The sequence below is a fragment of the Ochotona princeps genome, chromosome 23, assembly GCF_030435755.1.
Source record: "Ochotona princeps isolate mOchPri1 chromosome 23, mOchPri1.hap1, whole genome shotgun sequence".
Taxonomy (NCBI): Eukaryota; Metazoa; Chordata; class Mammalia; order Lagomorpha; family Ochotonidae; genus Ochotona; species Ochotona princeps.
Genome location: NC_080854.1, coordinates 35,538,330 through 35,556,547, shown reverse-complemented (window position 1 = coordinate 35,556,547; position 18,218 = coordinate 35,538,330). Strand labels below are relative to the sequence as shown.

The following is an 18,218-nucleotide window of genomic DNA, read 5'->3' as shown; positions in this document are numbered from 1 at the left end:
TTCAGCCAAAAGGGGATGTAACATCTCTCCGTAAGAGCTTCTCCTCGCCTGCTGAACAAAACCTCAAACCTCTTAAATCATAAGCTGGTGCTTATGGGAACTTTACCATGGGCTTCCTGTGAATAAAAACCATATTACATTTTAAACAAGAATGCAATTAATGAAGTCCTCTGGGTACCCTTGTAAAGCTCTCATCTAGCCTCACAGCTTAAATCTAACTCCAATCATTCTGTTAAGGAAGCAATTCAAGTTTCTAAAAGGAAATTACTTGCCTTAGATTTATTGTATTTAAATTACAAAACCACCACCCAGCTGGCACCACTGGCCATGCTGCTGACAGTCAGCAGGCAGGGGTACAGAACCTAAATCAGCCTGCATCCCCAGAGGTGAAATTTACACTGCCTCTTTCCATCAGCTGTCAACTAAGATGGCTGGAAAGAAATCCACGCTAAGTACTTCTGCAACATTAATTTTGAAGAAACGGAGAGGGTTTTATTCAACAGAATTAAGAAAAATTATTTTGTCATTTTCCTGAGTTGCTACATTATACCAATCAGGAACCAGGGTTTGATGTTCCAAGCTGCATGGTAGCTCTAATCTGAGATTTCTTGAGGTTTATTCCATGCATTCATCTGCCCTCAAAGAGGATATGAGGTCTCTGTAATAGACCCACCTTTTCCTCTGGCTTTGGGGAAGCACTTCTAACCCAATAGCCAACCTGCCACATGCGGTTGGAACTCGGACGTCTGAAATGGAACTCCCTGCTTCCCCTTTGGTCCAAGCTGCCCATGCACCTGGAATTCGGAATTCATTTGCTACGACAGAATATTCAACCTGGCCCACCCTACCTCTCAGCTTCCTGCCTCACCCCTGCAGACACAACGCCAGCTACTTTCAATGGCTCAGCCTTCACCCTGGGCCCTTCTTGGCCTGCATATTACAACACAGACTTCTCTTCAGAATCAGATCTAAAGTCTAGGGGCTTGTGGTATGTGGTTTAGTAGGTTAAACCTCCACCCGTGGTGCCAGCATTCCACATGTGTGCTGGTTCAAGTCTTTGCTGCTCTACTTCCGACCCAGTTTCCTGCTAAAGCAGAAGATGACCCAAGTATTGGAACTCTGCACCCAGAAGCAGCTCCAGGTTCCTGGCTTCGGTCCAGCCTAGCTCTGGCCATTGCAGCCATGTGGAAAGTGAATTAGCAGAGCCCCAGCTCAGAAAAGAGACAGTCATTTTATCTAGCCCAGCTGGACTCACTTCATTCATGTCAGCCTCACATTCGTTCCACGCCCCTCCTGCAGGGACCATGGGGAAGACCCCCACGCCATATATGGCACTGAAATTCCTGAATGACCTCATAGGTTACCGCATTCCCTCTGCCTACTCCCAACAGCCAAGCACCAAGCAGGACTGGCACGGCGTCTCATCCTTCTAGGGACACAGCCACTCTTAGCCTCTGAGAGGCCAGCCCACAGCAGACACAGCCTTCCTGCTCACTCCCAACTCAGAACCATCAATAATTACACACATAGTAATTGAGCATCTGCTTAATCAGTGCATGTTTCTTGAAAACTTATTTGGGTCAGAGGTTTGATTTCAATGCTTTGGCTACCAAGTTGCCAACATGCAATGAGTTCCTCTGTTGGGCGAACCTGGCTTTGTGTGCTCCGTGTCCCTTGCCCCAAGGGAAGGCAATGCATTGAGAACTCTTTTTCACCTGCAGTATTTGCCCAGGGATATGCAAGCCATAGACAGGAATTGCAATGTGTGCCTTCTCTCAGCCTTAGAACACAGGGTATGGCCATTGTTAGGGGCTGCAGGTGTTTCAGTGTCCCACACGTGGGATGGCAGAGTTCAGGCTGGGTGGCATCTCTGCCCCACTTCAACGCAGCAGGGACATGCTTTGCCAGGCTTCACGGAAGGGCTCCTTGAAGGAGGCCCTGTTGAAAAACGAAGCAGCACAGGAGAGGAAGGTGGTGTGGCGATCCACGTCTCTCCCATGGGTGGCAGGGACCCAAGCACAGCTTCAGGAGGGAGATCTGTTATCTATGTCTCTGTCCCTCGGCTTGGCACATCAATCCACTTAACTATCAAAACTCTATCCAATTACATCTCACCGTTTAGAGTGAAATTGTTAAGGAAAGCAAGAAAATAACAAAATTCGTAAGCGTGGATGCTCTGGGGAACAAGGGGAGAAGTATAGGTGAGGAAAAGACAGCCCCTCCAGGGCAGGGGGCACACCAGGGGCTCCCGTCACCACCTGCTTATCACACGTGTATTTAAGACAGCACTACATATGCAGTAATAATCACCAGAGAACCCTGCAAATGGAAAACCCCTCCGAAGGATTATTCAATAAGTGCAGATCAACACCGACCCATACATGACACTCAGAATATGCGCCCTCCGGTCCCCAGACGCACACTGGGAATCTACTTGGCAATGTAAGCGCGTTACGATACATGAAAACAGCATTTACATTCCAGCAGACTGTGTTCCTCTCCCAAGCTCCAATGCTCAAGTGCTAGAGCTCAATGTCTGATACTACCAGGAGGTGGGGCCCCTGACAGGTGACCAAGTCATGCTGCGGTGACTTCATGGATAGGATTCTCTATCTGGTGACCCCAGAGTCAATCACATCTTCCACAGTGTAGGAGGACACTGGAAAGCCACCGTGTCAGCAGCCCAGATGAAGCTGCTCCCGAGGCTGGCTGTGTGGCATGCTGACTCGAGGCCCGCACTTCCCTCAACAGCGAGAGCCTAATCCTGCTGTGCTGTGTGTCCTGAGTCACCCAGTCCATGGCCCTCAATCCTGCAGCCCAAACCACGGGGACACACACAGAGGCAGCAAGTGAGCGCACGTTTCTCACCACCACCTCTGCTTTGCAGGTGCCCATGCAATGTGCCACAGGGTCTGTATCCCAGCCCCACTCTCACCTCCAGACACGGACACTCGGTCAGAGGGTCTGAAGGAAGAAGTGGCTCTGCAAGAGAGACGGACTGGAATTCCTGTCCCCTCTAGGCCAAGCGCACGAGGAAAGTGGAGAAAACCCAAGGGAAAGGCAGAGGGCTACCTGACTCCACAATCCCACCCCTACCAAGATCCTTCCAGAATGTCGTCCACACACACAGTCCTGAGCTGTGGGCTGAGAAAGCACTCACTGGAGTCGGGGCTGCAGTTCTATTGAACAGAAAGGGAATCTTTACTGGGCGTGAGTCCAGGGATCAGGTACGTCACCACGGCGAGAGCTGCAGGCTTTCCGGGCATGGCACTGTGACTCTGAAAGAAGTGATCAAACATTACTAACTCTCACTGCTTCCCTTAACTGGAACTGGGGTGGCTGAGAGGCTGGGCCCAACACCAAGTCATACAGCCCCTATTTTGAAAGCCATGGTCAGAGGTTCAGTCAGAGAGCAGGAAACAGGACCAGGGGTGAGAGATCAGTGTCTTTACAGGCCAGGAGGTATTGGGCATCCATCACCCACCAGGTTCAGAAAGGCTCCTCCGCTTTCCAGGAGTGGGGCAGACGGTAGGAGGCACAGCAAACCTCAGACAATGGGGCAAAGCAGTGACTGCAGGTCACGCCAGAGCTCTCAATCTTAAGGTCACTCCAACTGAGTGAGTGCGTGGAGGCCAACGAGGACACAGATGACTCAACACTGAGCCCACACCCGCATGCAACACTGTGTTCAAGGCATTGAAGATTCCAGAAGATGCGGACCCCAGAGGTACAGGTGCAGGGAGTCCCGCTGCGAAAGTCAGGGGATCTGAGCATAAGCTGGAGCCCACGTCATCCAGGTCACAATTCCAAACAGCCCAAAGGAACAGCTCTTATTCAGCCCCTGTAGAAAGAGGGGTGCCCTGAGATTGCAAATGGCAACACTGTGTCATCAATGTAATTTCTAATTGAAAGAAAATGAAGTTAGCGCAATGCAAAAAGCAGCTGCTTGCTACGAAGATTGTCTTTAGAGATCCAATTTACCAAGAGCAACTCAGGCCTCTGCGGTGGAAACAACTGGTTCTCTTTGAAACAGATCCTGCTATGAGTCAGGTCAGAATTTAAAAATAACTACACGGCTATGTGAGAATTTTCTTTTCAACCCCATAAATCTATCTGGACATTGAGATAATTAATTACTGGATTTACAGCCTGGTGACAAATACATGGAAAATGAAGCATACAGAGAACTCCAAATCACTTTGGATTTCATGGAGAATTGCTCTGAGTTTTGCTAATTGTGGAAAGCAACTCTCAAACACTAGCCTCATCTGCCAACAATGCCCCGGGCCAATGAATCTTCTTCCTTGAGTAAATTTCCTTTCCTTTCTCCCAACTGAATTTTAATTCTTCAAATAAAAATATCAAATATTTGACCAGATCAATTCTATTCAGTTGGAGCACAGGAGGTGGGATAAAAAATAACAAATACTGCTTCTGTGGGCAAGGCTTTTACTTCGAAATGATTCAAGAATTTCAAACTTTGTTAAACGTTTATAGCTTTTTCAGAAACTCAAATGTGGTGATTTTTCTCTTGGTCAGAAAGTTAATTTATTTGTATTGAACACTCTTAAATGGCAAAACAAAATCAATTGCTCCTAATTGCTTGTATATCTCTGGTCGGTTAAAGTAACAGCAACGGTGCTGGCAAGCATTTGAAGGATACATGGACAGGCACAGGGACAGATGACCCCTGCATCCTAGCAATCCATCTCTCCGCAGTCGGCATGGACTAAGGTCAGACAATGCAAAAGCAGTAAACAGAGGCTCCTTCTGCACGCTAACAGTAGCATTACAAAGTCAAGACTTGTCATTCCAGTGGTCCCCATGGTCCCCTGGAACTGTACCACGGGCTTGTGAATGACAGGTGATTATCTCTCCTGGAAGCCCAAGCTCAGGACTTGGTCCCACACTCAGTGTTGGGTCAGCCAGCCTCCAACACTGGGCATGCAGACACAGGATTTGTAACTATGGACTGAAACTAGAAATATTGACAGGTGTGCCACCTGTGCAGGTACATACGTGGCTGATGCCAACTGGCAGGTGAAGCTGAGCTAATGCACCCCTCCATTGCACTCCATGCCACTTGGCCTTAGAGGCCACTTTGTAGGAAGTGGCACAGGGAGGGCCCCACATCCTCACCTCATGCCATATCTGCCCCAGATGTTCCATTGAAATGATCTTCCCAAGGACAACACAACTTGCATAAGCCATAGGCTCATTTCGCTACATACTTTGCACACTTCCCAACACTGAGGCTCACCTCCCCCACTCTGGTTCCTGTGTAACTTCCTTTACTGACATTCAAAGGGCTGTCTGCTCACTGTGCTGTTCACATCTCGCCCAAGACATAAGCTTCTTGAGACTCAGGTTTCTGTCCTGCCCACTGCTGTATCCTCTGGGGCCCTCGGCGGGGGGGGGGGGGGGGGGGGGGGCAGAATTTAACATGTAACTCTGTTTCCTCTTTTCAGCGAAGATCTCCAGCACATACTCACAAGCTAAGTCCACAAACACCAGGAGACATCCTATTGCACCTGTCGCAGTATTCCTCAGTGCCTCTGGAACAGCATGAATCTTGGTTTCCCTTGCTGCAACCAACCCAGCCTTGCTTCAATTGATGAACTTTTCACTGTCACCCACAAGAAGGCTCACACCCTTTCCCTAGCTTTGCTCTCATTAAACTCTGATTATATTTTGTGTGTTGTGGAATGCATGCATGCATGCTGTGATTTGAAATAAAAGTAAAATATTTTATTTCTTTCAAGACCTAATATTTGATTTCTTCAGGGTAATATTCTAGTTGAGGATGCACACATTTTTATTTTTGAGAGGGAGTGAGAGGGCGAAGGTGGGAGGTGCCAAGCAGAGAGAGAGAGTGTGTCTGAGAGGCAGAGATTCTGACCACTGGCTTATTTCCCAAATGCAGACAGTGGTCCCTGGTGCAGGCTGAGGGTGAGAGCGAGGAAGCTTACCATCAAGTCATCACCCATGCTGCCTAGGGTCAGCATTAGCACAAAGCTGGAGTCAGGACCCAAAGCTTGCTAGTAAAGCCAGGCACTCTGCTATGTAACAGCAGTAACCACTGGCCAAAAGCTTGTCCCAGAAAATACAAGTTTCTTGACATGACTATGAGGCACATGCTATCTTCCCCTGAGTTGAATGAATTCTAGCCATTTTTGGATCATTTATTGGAATCACCTAGAAAATAGAGTATGAGAACATGATTAAGTGCTAACACATCATTGGAGGTTTAACCCCAGGGCTGTGGGAGAGAAAAATGGAAGTACAGTGAGAGAGAATAGGAAGCGACGCTGCATGACTGGTTACCATGGAACCACTCCTTTGCAGTGAGCCACAAAGATACCTGCTCAGATATACAAGGCCCTTTGCGTTGGACAGTCCATTGATGAGACAAAGCTTAAAGGTATTTTTCAGTTAGATCTTCCTTTCTAATAGTACCTTGTCTCCCAGTGGTTGAAACTCACCTTCAGGAAGTTAACCCAATTCATAGCAATTCTGATGTTCATTTCTCAGCTCCATCAGCACCTGTCTGAAAAGCCAGGTCTGACATTCAGAGGTGCTGTGTCATCCAGTAAGAGGGCAGGAGTGCAACCACTGGCTGGTCAGCTTCAACAGGAGGGACCTCACGGTCCTTGCCCAGGCACAGCAGGGTTCATGAAGCAAGTGACAAGTTCCAGAATAAAGCAGGGTTATCAGAACATGAAGTGATGCTTAAGACATGGCCACCAAATGGTATCTGTCTTCTGCACACACTTGGCCCATCACAGCTTGGAACCTTCCTTCTCCATCACACCCCACCATGAGCCTGGATTCTTTATTTTTCCTTAACAGACATTAAAATCAGCTCTCAGCTCATGGTGCATCCTCTTACAATGGCTGCTGCCTTCTCAAGATCTTGTTCTGATTTTTGTCTTAGCTAGAAATCAGTTGCTTGCACAGCAAGAATCAGTTTCACCACCTGTTTCCATGCAGTTCTAATTCTGAGGGAAGATTCTCCAGTCACAGTTCTCTTCCAATACTACTGTTTTCTGGAACAGTGCTTTTTTTTTTCTTTCTCAACACATCTTCCATCATCTGCTGGCTTCATGTCAGCCACCAAGGAGCCTTGTTTCAGATTTGCAAAGGACAGCCTTAGCATTTGAGTACTTCAGACTTTGACTTTAGCAACATCTGTCTTGTTTACTGGAGTGAGCGTAATAGTCTTGAGTAACGTATTATTTTCCTCAGAATCTTTTAGATATGCCTCACATACTTAATTCAGCTACAGAGCATACTAACACCTCTCTCCCCAGACATTTGGTAAAGTTCCTTATCCCAGTTATTTGCAAAAATCCAACCTGGCTACATCAAGCATTCATTTATTCTGAATCAACTGCTCCAACTTGCCAAACTCTAAACAATACAGACTCAATTTTTCCTTTATTTAGGGAAAATGCTCCTTCAGGACAGTCTTCCACTCTGTATGCATACGTCTCTATGTCAAAGACACTAACCACGTCAAAACCGCCTCGTGTCTGTGGGTCTTTCATATTTGACTTTTTTATTTCTACATTTGTCACTGCAGCCATGGCAAACACTGACTCTATTATACATGCAATCTTAAGCTTCATTGCTGTTCCCATGATTTTTTCTTATTTAAGTATTTACTTGTAGCACAGGATGGAGTTGTTTTTGCTTGTGACTAACCCTTTCTCCTTCAGAGTTTTCTGTGCCTCTCATTTTGTTGATTCTATTATTTCAATATGCAATGCTTACTTTTTCATTCTCTTGTACTATTGGAAATATTTTTAAATTTGTTTTTAAAATGTGAGTTCCAATAAAATTTAAAAATTGGATTCTATCCTGTACATTTAAATGATTGTAAAATTACAAAATCATATACAATGCCCTCTTCACAGGGGTGTTACAGGTCTGAACAGGTTTCTTTTTCTTTTTTTCTTTTTGCATTATTTTTCCTCTTCTATTTTAATTTTCTGACACAATTCTATAGGCTCTAGGATTTCTTTTACCCCTTCCCAAGTCCCTCTCCCATAACTGATTCCCCCTCTGTTATTACAGTAGTACATAGTCCTTTATCACCGGTCATAAGTCCATCATTCTGATATTTAAGTGCATCCTAACACTGCGGGTATAGATAATGGCAGACAGTCCAGCATCCTATTGTCAAGATATAGTCAACAGTTTCATTAGGAGTCCATCTTTGATTTGGAAGTAGAGATGCATACTGTCTTGTCTGTTCATATCTGGATGTGACAGTCTCTATTACACAGTTACTATGGATTCCCTTAAATAAACAGCCAGAAAACAAAATCAGCAACAGGAATAAAACTTTAAAATTTACAACACCATGGAGTTAAGTAACATGTTACTGAATAACCAATGTGTCAATGAAGAGCCAATAAACAAAACAAAAAACAAAAAAACCTTCCTTGAGAAAATGTTACTGTATGCTCTGTAAGTCAGTGAAGATTTTAATAAAAGAAACTATTTTCAAGAAATGGAAATAAAAACAAAAGTATAAAAACCAATGAGTTGCAGCAAAAACTGTTGGGGACAACTAGAATAGCTACACATCATCCTAGAGGGAGGTGTAGGAGGCATGCGACCACGGGAACATCCAGGGACAGGCAAGGAAGGAGCAGAGCCACACCATGGCAGGGCCCAGAGCAGAGCCGCACTGGGAGGCCAGCAGAGGGCCAGCTCCAAGGTAGAGGAGCCACATCCTGGACATCACGTACGGAGCGGACTGCAGAACACAGGGCTGCTCAACCTGACTGGACTCCTGCCTCGCTTAGCACGATGGTAGCAGCTATTAGGACGCAAGACTCTTCCCTTACGGAAATTCCAGTCACAGATACTCTAAGGAACTAATATTTGTTTTTTCTTTTCTTTTGCCTCCTGCTCTGAGAAGACTGTGACAGTATCAGTAGTCATTACCTAGACAACATGCCCAAGCCTGGTTGCATTCTCATGGGAAGCATGCGGGAAGCAGCAAGCAAGCCAATCCTGGATGCACCTAGGAAAGGCAGGGTCACAGAAAAAGGCCCCTTGGGCAGCAAGACACATGGAGAATTGCTCTAGCAACTGGCATGGTTTCACTGCAGTTACTGGGTAACACTGACACCCAAGAGATCAACTTTTGCAGGTGCTACCTATGGTTTGGTAGGATTTCAGCACCCAGGCTTAATGTATCACAATGCCATCCCTGTGTGGGGCATCAAGAAGGGAGAAACTATTCAGCTAAGGTATTCAGAGGTGGGGCCATGGGGCAGCGATTAGGGTTAAAGAGATTAGGCTTATAAGGTGAGCCCCATGATTAAATCCTCACACACACAGATGCATGTTCAGAGCCACACATGAAAACATAAGCACACACACATGTGCAAACATACATGTGCCCACTCACACCCAGATCTTGCTCTGGCTATGTGATGCTCTGAGCTCCCTTAGGGGTCTATCCCAAGAATGTATATCGGCAGAACTATCACCAAATAAAGTTTTTGTTAAAAAAAATTGACAGTCTACCTCTCTCATTTCACTGTAGTAATGAAAACAGACCTATCACAGGCTGGTTCTGATTTTCATATGTTCAGATTAACTCAGAGTGAATGAAAGCAAGCTCCTCACCAAGCCCAGCTTCTCAGCCCAGGCATCCAGGTGTCCCCAGATGCAGGAAGGGCTCTGGCATCGAACACTCCAGCTGTAAGGAGTGTCTATCCATGCCTGCATAAGATGCAGCTTATGCAATCTGACCTCAGGGACTCCAGCGGGGGGGGGGGGGGGGGAGGAGGGGACAATGTCAGTTTTAATAGCCAAGGAGATGAATGTCCCTGGCCTGCCTTGGTGTTAACTCTGGTGGAGTAAGCAATGAAGAAGAGATCAGCAGAACAACATTCTTGTGAATCTGAAAAGCCACGATCTCTGGTCTTTAACATTCCTGCTTATAAAGAATTACATAAGGTCCAGCACAATGGCTCAGTAGCTAAGTCCTCACCTTGCATGTGACAGGATCCCATATGGGTGCCAGTTTATGTCCTGGCTGCTCAACTTCCCATCCAGCTCCCTCCCTGCCTATGGCCTGAGAAAGCAGTAGAGGATGGTCCAAAGCCTTGGGATCCTGCACCTGAATGGGAGGCCCAGAAGAGGATCCTGGCATCTGGCTTCAGATTGGGTCAGCTACAGCCATGGCTGTTATTTGGGGAATGGACCAGCAGATGGAAGATCTTTCTCTCCCTCTGTAAATCCACCTTCCCAATAAAAACAAATAAATCTTTAATAAAAAACAATAAAGAGCCACAAAGCTCTTTGTTTTTGTTACAGCAAGCTATGTCACTGGTTGGTTTTGCACTGAGGGTCCCCTCCCTGGCTTGCAGAGGGCTGGCTGCAGCTTGAAGCATCGCAATGCAGGGAAACATCTTATCCTGCTGTCTCTCCTTACAGCACTGTTGATCTAATCACAGCCCAGTGCCCCAACCCGAAAACGCTGCATGGGGATTAAGGCTTTGACACGGCAACTGTGCAGGGAGTGAGTGGGGCACAAACTATACTGTTGGAAACATGAATACAGCTGTAAAATATCTGAGCATTTCTGTTTCAGACAGTATGCTTGAGCAGAATCTAAATCAAGTTGAAACAGACCAACTTAGATCAATTATAGATCTGGGAGGAAATTATAGTGAGCATCTGTTGTTCTCTAGACAATGTGGCTTCTAGACTTGCAGTAAAAGTGTGTCTGCAGTGAGGACAGCGCTGTTTCCTAGCCCTGTATGACAAGCACACTTGTTTTTAAAATTGCATTTCACTTTGTTTGGCGCTCCCAAGATATCATGCTTTATTACAAATGCAACATTGGTGGCAGCCGCACAAGAATCAAGTCTATTGATGCTGTTTTTCCAGCAATTCAGATGATGGTTTGCATATTTTAACCATACTGGAGTTTTTAATTAAGGTATGCACATTTTTTAAGCTGCAAGGCTGCTGCACACTTAATAGACTACAATATAGTGTAAACATAACATTAATGTGCAATAGGAAACCAGAATATTCCTACTACGGTCTTTATTGCAATATTCATTTCATTACATGATCCCAACCCAAACCTGCTGTATTTCCAGTGTGCACGCACAATGGGGGCATCCACTCCAGACTCGAGGGCTCCAGGGTCCCAGCAAGCCGAGACCCTTCACAAGCTGGCACATCTGAATATGATGATGCTAACCTGCATGTCATCTGGCAAAACGTCCAAGAGATTCACTTCACTTTCATGGACCACATTTTGTACCTGCTGACTTTAATGTGATGGCCACTTACTAATTGAATGGTGTACATCAAGATGATACTAGCTGGAATCATGAGCTGGGATAGCAGGTAAAAATGTCATACATGTGCCCTTACGTAATTTCTATTGCTCAGCCATTTAATTTGAAGGGAGAACTTTGTGCCAAGTAGTTTCTGGCAAGAAACCACCATGGATACCTAGGGTCTTGCAGAGAAAACTGCTCCACACTGAACCCTGTGCGACCACTCAGTGCAGGTCCTGCTGGAATCTGGGTTCTCAACATGGAAGCTTTGTGGAGCGGCTTGACCCATTCAGCTTTGGAACCTCCATGAATCCTCAGGCTCATGTCGGCACGCTCAATTACAGATCTTTTGACTCTTTCAGCACTATTTCATATATTCGGGGGGAAACCTCCGCTTTTACAAATTTGAAATTATTAAATTTAGTTGTCAAAGATGCCACTTTTTCAACAACTCCTATTCAGTTGTTCTCACATTCGATGGAATGCAAGAAGAAATATACAGAAGTGCTTGCTTGTTGCAGCCTGGTGAGCAACACCCACAGTCAATGGTGATCGCTTTTCTTAAATATAAGAAATCTCTTTTTTGATCCCCCAGCCGCTCTGGGTGGCTCATCAGTCACTTACTCTCTTGCTTCTGGAAAAGTCACTCCAGGCAACTCTTCCCAGCCGACTTCCTCCCATATTCCTCTCTCCTCCCTACTCCTGCACAGGCTGGCCTTGTGAGGCAACAGTGACCTTCACTCAGAGCAAATCACAAGTGTCTTACTCTTGCCTGACCATTCAGTGGCACTGGCCACAGCTGAGCACTCTTGGCATCTTGCATACAAGACAGGCTCCTCTTCCTCACTCAGGGGGCAACCCCACAGTCCCCAAGGGCAGGAGCCTCCGTGGCACTCACCACCATACCCCCTCTTTGTATCCCTGCAAAGGCTGTGGGCACTTCCCTGCTCTTTAACTCACTGGATTGTTGATTATCTGCCTGTTCCCAATTAGAATGGGAGCTCCAATAGACCAGAACATACCATCCCATTCACCAATTCTTCCCTAGTGTTTCACAGAAATTCAACAAATGGTGAAATTCATTCATCTTAATTATTTAGTAAATAAAGTCAATTGATGAATATGTAATTATGAATTGAGAAGTTCCCCCCCCCCAAAAAAGATATAAAATGTTATCAACAACCACAGCCCCATCAGAGATTGAGTTTTGAGGGAAAGCGTCAAACACGATTGACAAGAGAGACATATCCCACCAAAAAGGCTTCTCTGTGTGAGGGTCCTGAGGGCCAGGAGAAGGCAGGCAGGTGACAGGGTTGAAAATTGGCTCCCACCAATGAGCTAGGTAACCTGAGAATGTAGGTGCCCTTCTCACTCTAGATGCTTTGAAAAGCAAGAAGGATTAGTGTTGCTTGGAACTCAATAAGCATTGCAGCCTCAATTTGCTGTATTGTGTAATTTATACACCAAACATTTCCTGCAGAATGCTTTCCTGAACCACCCTGGAGTATCTGTTTTGAGCATTGTTTTGAACCAATCGGTATCATCAGAAAAATCCCAGGGTAACAGCTTACTGGCCAAGGTCAAGAAAGCATCCCTTGGTCTTAGAGTATCAACATTACAATGCTAAAGTTCTCCCCTTGCACGTGCCAGGAACCCATATGGTCACCGGTTCTAGTCCCAGCAGCCCCACTTCACAACCAGCTCCATGCTTGTGGTCTGGGAAAGCAGATGAGGACAGTCCAAAGCCTTGGGACCCTGCACACATGTGGGAGATCTAGAAGAGGCTCCTGACTCCTGATCAGCTCAGCTCCACCAATTGTGGCCGCTTGGGGAGTGAATCATCAGACGGAAGATCTTCCTCTCCATCTCTCCTCTTCTCTGTATATCTGACTTTCCAATAAAAATAAATAAGTCTTTAAAATTACAATGGTCTTGGCCCCGGCGGCGTGGCCTAGCAGCTAAAGTCCTCGCCTTGAAAGCCCCGGGATCCCATATGGGCGCTGGTTCTAATCCCAGCAGCTCCACTTCCCATCCAGCTCCCTGCTTGTGGCCTGGGAAAGCAGTCGAGGACGGCCCAAAGCTTTGGGACCCTGCACCCACGTGGGAGACCCGGAAGAGGTTCCTGGTCCCGGCATCGGATGGGGGCAGTACCGGCCCGTTGCGGCTCACTTGGGGAGTGAAACATCGGATGGAAGAGCTTCCTCTCTGTCTCTCCTCCTCTCTGTATATCCGGCTTTCCAATAACAATAAAATCTTAAAAAAAAAATTACAATGGTCTTGCTACGGAAAGGCTTGCTTTTAGGAATAGTCATAAAGAAACAAGGCACTGTCTTTCAAGAGAGCACTGTGATGCACATGGTAAAAAAAATGGCATGCAGTTTGGATTTCCAGTAAGGTACACAGGAGTGTTTTGCTAGCTTCCAGGAAAGCAGACAGGCTCAGAGGCTGACAACCAACTGCAATATTTACAGTTTAAAACACAAAATTGGAGGTCAGGCAGGAGTGGGGGAGGGCAACTCCCTCAAGGGGGCAGGGCTCCTACCTGTGGCCAAATACATGATGTGGACGAGTGTGTCCCGGCCCTGCACCACGTCGACGGCCACGTGGGAGAAGCGGCTGTTGTCTTCCATGAAGGCAGGCACAGCGGTCACCGGCTGCACCACCTCGTGCATCAGAATGAACTTCTGAGCATCCTGCAAGTTCCTCTCTGTCAGGTTCACATACAGGCCCTGGTCCACAGTGCCACACTGCAAGGGAAGACAGGCTGCGTTACAGGGACCAGCCCCCAGGACAGGCTCAGGACATCAGGCGGACTTGGAGAAATGTGGGAACACAACCGCTTCTTCCTTCCTCCCCAAGTCTCCATCCGTAGTGCCCCTCCCATCACAGATGTGAACGCCTCCGAAGTGAAGAATGCTTAGACTCCACCATAAAGGTTGAACAGATGACCAAGTGGCTGTCACTGCTGACTTTGATCTCAACAGCAGGTGCACAGAAAGCACCTGCTAAGCCATTTGGGAGTTGTCTGGAGAAATGCACAACACATCTGTCCAGTCAGTCAGGCAGCCGAACTGAAAATGGATTCTCCTATGATAGCACCAGGTCAGTCAGGAAGATACTGGTCACACAACGGAAGCAACATGCCATTGAAGGGTTCAGATTCCACGTGGGCCACTCACATCCCAAGCTGAAGCTTCTGGATTCACGTGCCACTGCAGTTTCCCGTCTAGTTCCAGCTAATATCAGGAGATAGCAGGGGATGGCTAATGCAGTTGCGTCCTGGGATGCTGGCAATGAATTCCCGGTTCCAGTTTCAGCCTGGCTCCAACTCAGCCTGGCGTGAGCATTTGGGAAGTGACCCAGAAGATGAACAATCTCTCTCTCATCTCCCTCTCAGCCTTTTAAGTTTAAAATAAACCATTGATTGAACTTGTTTAAGAACAGAATCGTGCCATTTCCATCTGCAAACTATTTAATACTGAGTCAATGTGCAGTCTACGGACTGCTGTGCTCCTCTCAGCGTTTCGTTTTTGTATTCCAAGCTAGAAGAAACTTAAAAAAAAAAGGGCAAGATTTCTGTGTGCACAAGACAGATGAGCAGATCACGGCAGGGCAGAAGAGAGATCTGTAGCAAGGAGAAATATCAGGACACTGACTCTGACTATATACAGGGGGAAACGGAGCCTCGAAGTGGCTGAGCATGAAATCCGCAATGGGGTTGTGGGATTTTGCATAAAGGGCTTCAGGTGAGTTAAAACAGAGGACAGGAATGAGAGTATAGAATCAGAAAGCTACCAAGAGACCTTCTTGTGTCTGTCACAACATTTAAACCCTGGGACAAGCCATGACAGACCGTTGCAGAGCCTCAGACAGGCAGGCTGCATGGAAACAGGGCTTAAGGCCCAGATGGCCAGAATCTGCAATGTGTAACCTGCTTTTCAGTACTCGGTTTTACAACTGACCTAAGGGGTAAGAGGGTCAGATGAAAACTGCTTTTTGAAAGCAGAGGATATTTTTGCAGCATTTGATAAAATACCCTATACACCAAAAAAAAAAAACCAATACGTCGACTGTGAAATAAGAGAACCAGCTGCTTCCTCTAATTTTTAAAAAGCAATAATATATACTTCTGTTTTTAGAACTTCCTATTCAAGGATAGTCTGAAATTTACAAAACAAAAAGTAATAAATACAAAGAATTCCTAAATATCCTTCAATCAGCCTCCCCTGTCATTAACATCTTGGTTGATGTCCTTGTTTTAACAATAACCCATCCTTGTCCCAAGGCTCCAGTGCCTGTTGGTCAAGCTGCCTCATTATGAGAATATTTGCAAAGGTCCATTTTCCCATTTGGTCTGCATCATTTCTGCTCAGGACATGGAAGATTCTGGAGCCCTTCCCACAGCAGCCACACCAGTGGCTCTGGAGGATTTTTTTTCCCGTGGCAGCTGCTTTTCTCTAGGGCTCAGGGCATGGCTGGCCTCAGAGATGGTGGTCACTAACGGGGCAGACTCAGAAGCACCAACACTGTTGGTTATTAGAAACATAAGCTTTTTACCTATGCCTGATGGAAGGACTAGTTCAACACCTCCCACCCTACTCCACCGAGATGGTGCCATAACTGTCAGCCAGGCTGCGCATGCCAGTGTGGGCAGCAGGTGCACTAAAGGAAGAGTCAACCCTACCTCCCTGTGTGCGTTCAGAGGGGCACTCTGTACTCTGCTTCTCTGAAAGTCTGCAATCCTACCCAACGTAGACAAGCTCAGCTCTGCAAGCTTCCTACCAGAAGCGCATTTCCCTCCATTCATTACGCCACATGAAGCTCACTTCCAGCTCACAACTGGCAGTAAGCCCTTAGCTGTGGCAGCGGGATTATAATACCGAACCCGTGCAGCCTTAGGAAATGAGGGGCTCTTCTGTGGGCTAAAATATATCCAGATAAGCAGGCTAAAAGTTATCCACTGCCAGGAGATAGCAAGGGATTAGGAAGTTCAGTAAGTCCTCCGCTCATGTGGCAGACCTGTGCAATAGAAACATCAACACGGGTAAAGTGCGCCATAACAATGGCAAGCAGCTTGGCTAACTGCGTAACCCCCAGGATTTCACAAAGGACTTGCATGGTGTATTTCTCTATCAGAGGGGAAAAGGAGACAAACCTTACATCTGCATGACATGTGAGGCCCAGAAGGCTCCAAACAAATGGTCTGGAAGAGTCATCATTATCAGATATATAAATACAGGAAGTCAATGTTACCAACATCTATTTTCAAAACATCCCTCTTAATTTATAGCATTTCCTCACTGATGGACAATACAAGACTAAAAGTGCCAAACAATTTGCCAAAGGAAGTAGCAAACCGTAAGGATGACATGGAAACAAGTCATTCTTCCTCAGTCCACATTCTTTCAAAAAATGCATAAGCAGCAAACAAATGAAAAAGTCTCTTAAAACAATGATAACTCAACAACCCTTGCCAAAATCCAAATAAGGGAAAAAAAACCAAGAATTCTCTTTCTCCGTTTCTCTGAGAAGTCAGTTACTGTTACTGGGGATGATGAATAAAACCAGAATTTGGAGGCAGTTCTATCACCCACCAATCACAGCTGGCCAGGGTCATGAAGCTGAAACTAGCTCAGGTTTCGCATCTGAGGATGGAGCCTGGCAGCCCAGTTTGGCAGTGATCAGCTGACGGGCTTCCCCTGTTCTGCCCCGAGGCCCTGTGGCCCTCTCTGCAGGTGGAGAAGTTATAACCCAGCATGTACAAGAAGCACCCATCACAAGGTGTGGAACCAGGCTCTGCTGGGAATTACTTCCACCATGATGAAGGCTAGTTAGCTTCGAAGTGCAGCTGCAGTCAGAATGCGTGTGTCCTACCCAAACCCACACACAGAAAGCTTGGTGTTAAGTGTAGGCTGCATTTACAGAAAGGGCCTCTGACGAGGTCATTACAGCTGAGTCCTCATTCCACAGAACTGTTGCCCTGTCAAAGAAATATGAGAGACTCTCTGTCTACCATGTGAGGCCAATGAGACAACAGCCACCTGCATCCCAGAAAAACACCCTCAACAGAAAACCACCGGCTTCACACCTTCAGCTCTGAGAGCACAAAATGCCTCTGGAAACTCTGGTACAGAGCACAGGTAGTAATGAACCTGCTGCTGGTCAAATGTGATGTATCACTGCATCTCTGGGACACGGCTTCCTGGGAGCATGGGGAGACGGGATGACGGATGAAGCCCATTATGGCTCAGGCACGCCTGAGAGACAAAGGGCCTTCAACCACTTCTTTATCCCCAGCTGTGCCCATCACGGGCTGCTCTCCCCAACAGGAAACCTCACCACATTTGTCCATTAGAGCTCTCATTCTGGGTACGTGTCTCCAGCCCTCTGTGCCCTGGGACCCACTCATTACAAGGCCATTCATTAGGGACTGGCGGGTCCAGGCGTGCAGAACGCAGCATCATTAGTGCTAATTGGAGCCTGGATGACTGCTTGCTGCAGAATGCTGGCCTTTTTCAGCTCAGCATCAGGCACCAGAGTGACAAAAGGCCCTTTCTCAGGCCAGGCGCCACAGCTGACAATGGAGTGAGGGCTGGTGCCATGAGTCTGCCAGCTGACAGTGGGAGCCGGGGAGATGTGAGCTGTACTGTGCAGACCCGGGACTGTCAACTACAGCTTTCCGCTTGGCGTGTCCCACAGCGCCCCCCCCCCCCAAGTTACCTGAAAGTTGGGGTTGGGATTGGGATAGGGCAGCCAGGCTGAGCGTGAGTTTTCCTGGTACTTGAAGGGCCCGTTGAAAGCCTGTGAGATGGCACTGAGGTTGAAGACGCACACTGCTGAGGCAGGGATGCTGTTCCTGCAGAGCCAGAGAAGACAGAGAGGGGAGATGGTGAGCGCTCT

At 46.9% G+C, this 18,218-nt stretch overlaps 1 protein-coding gene across 4 annotated transcripts in view; it reads right to left on the bottom strand.

Moving 5' to 3' along the window:
* The window catches only part of SEMA5A (semaphorin 5A), a 317,265-nt gene that overhangs the window by 67,729 nt on the left and 231,318 nt on the right, over positions 1–18,218 (bottom strand). For all 4 annotated transcript variants that reach the window (XM_058680133.1, XM_058680134.1, XM_058680135.1 and 1 more), the window contains 2 exons: positions 18,039–18,174; positions 13,861–14,065 (listed from right to left, as the gene is read on the bottom strand). In XM_058680133.1, coding sequence (XP_058536116.1) covers positions 13,861–14,065; positions 18,039–18,174 — 341 coding nt within the window. The remainder of the gene's footprint in view (positions 1–13,860; positions 14,066–18,038; positions 18,175–18,218) is intronic.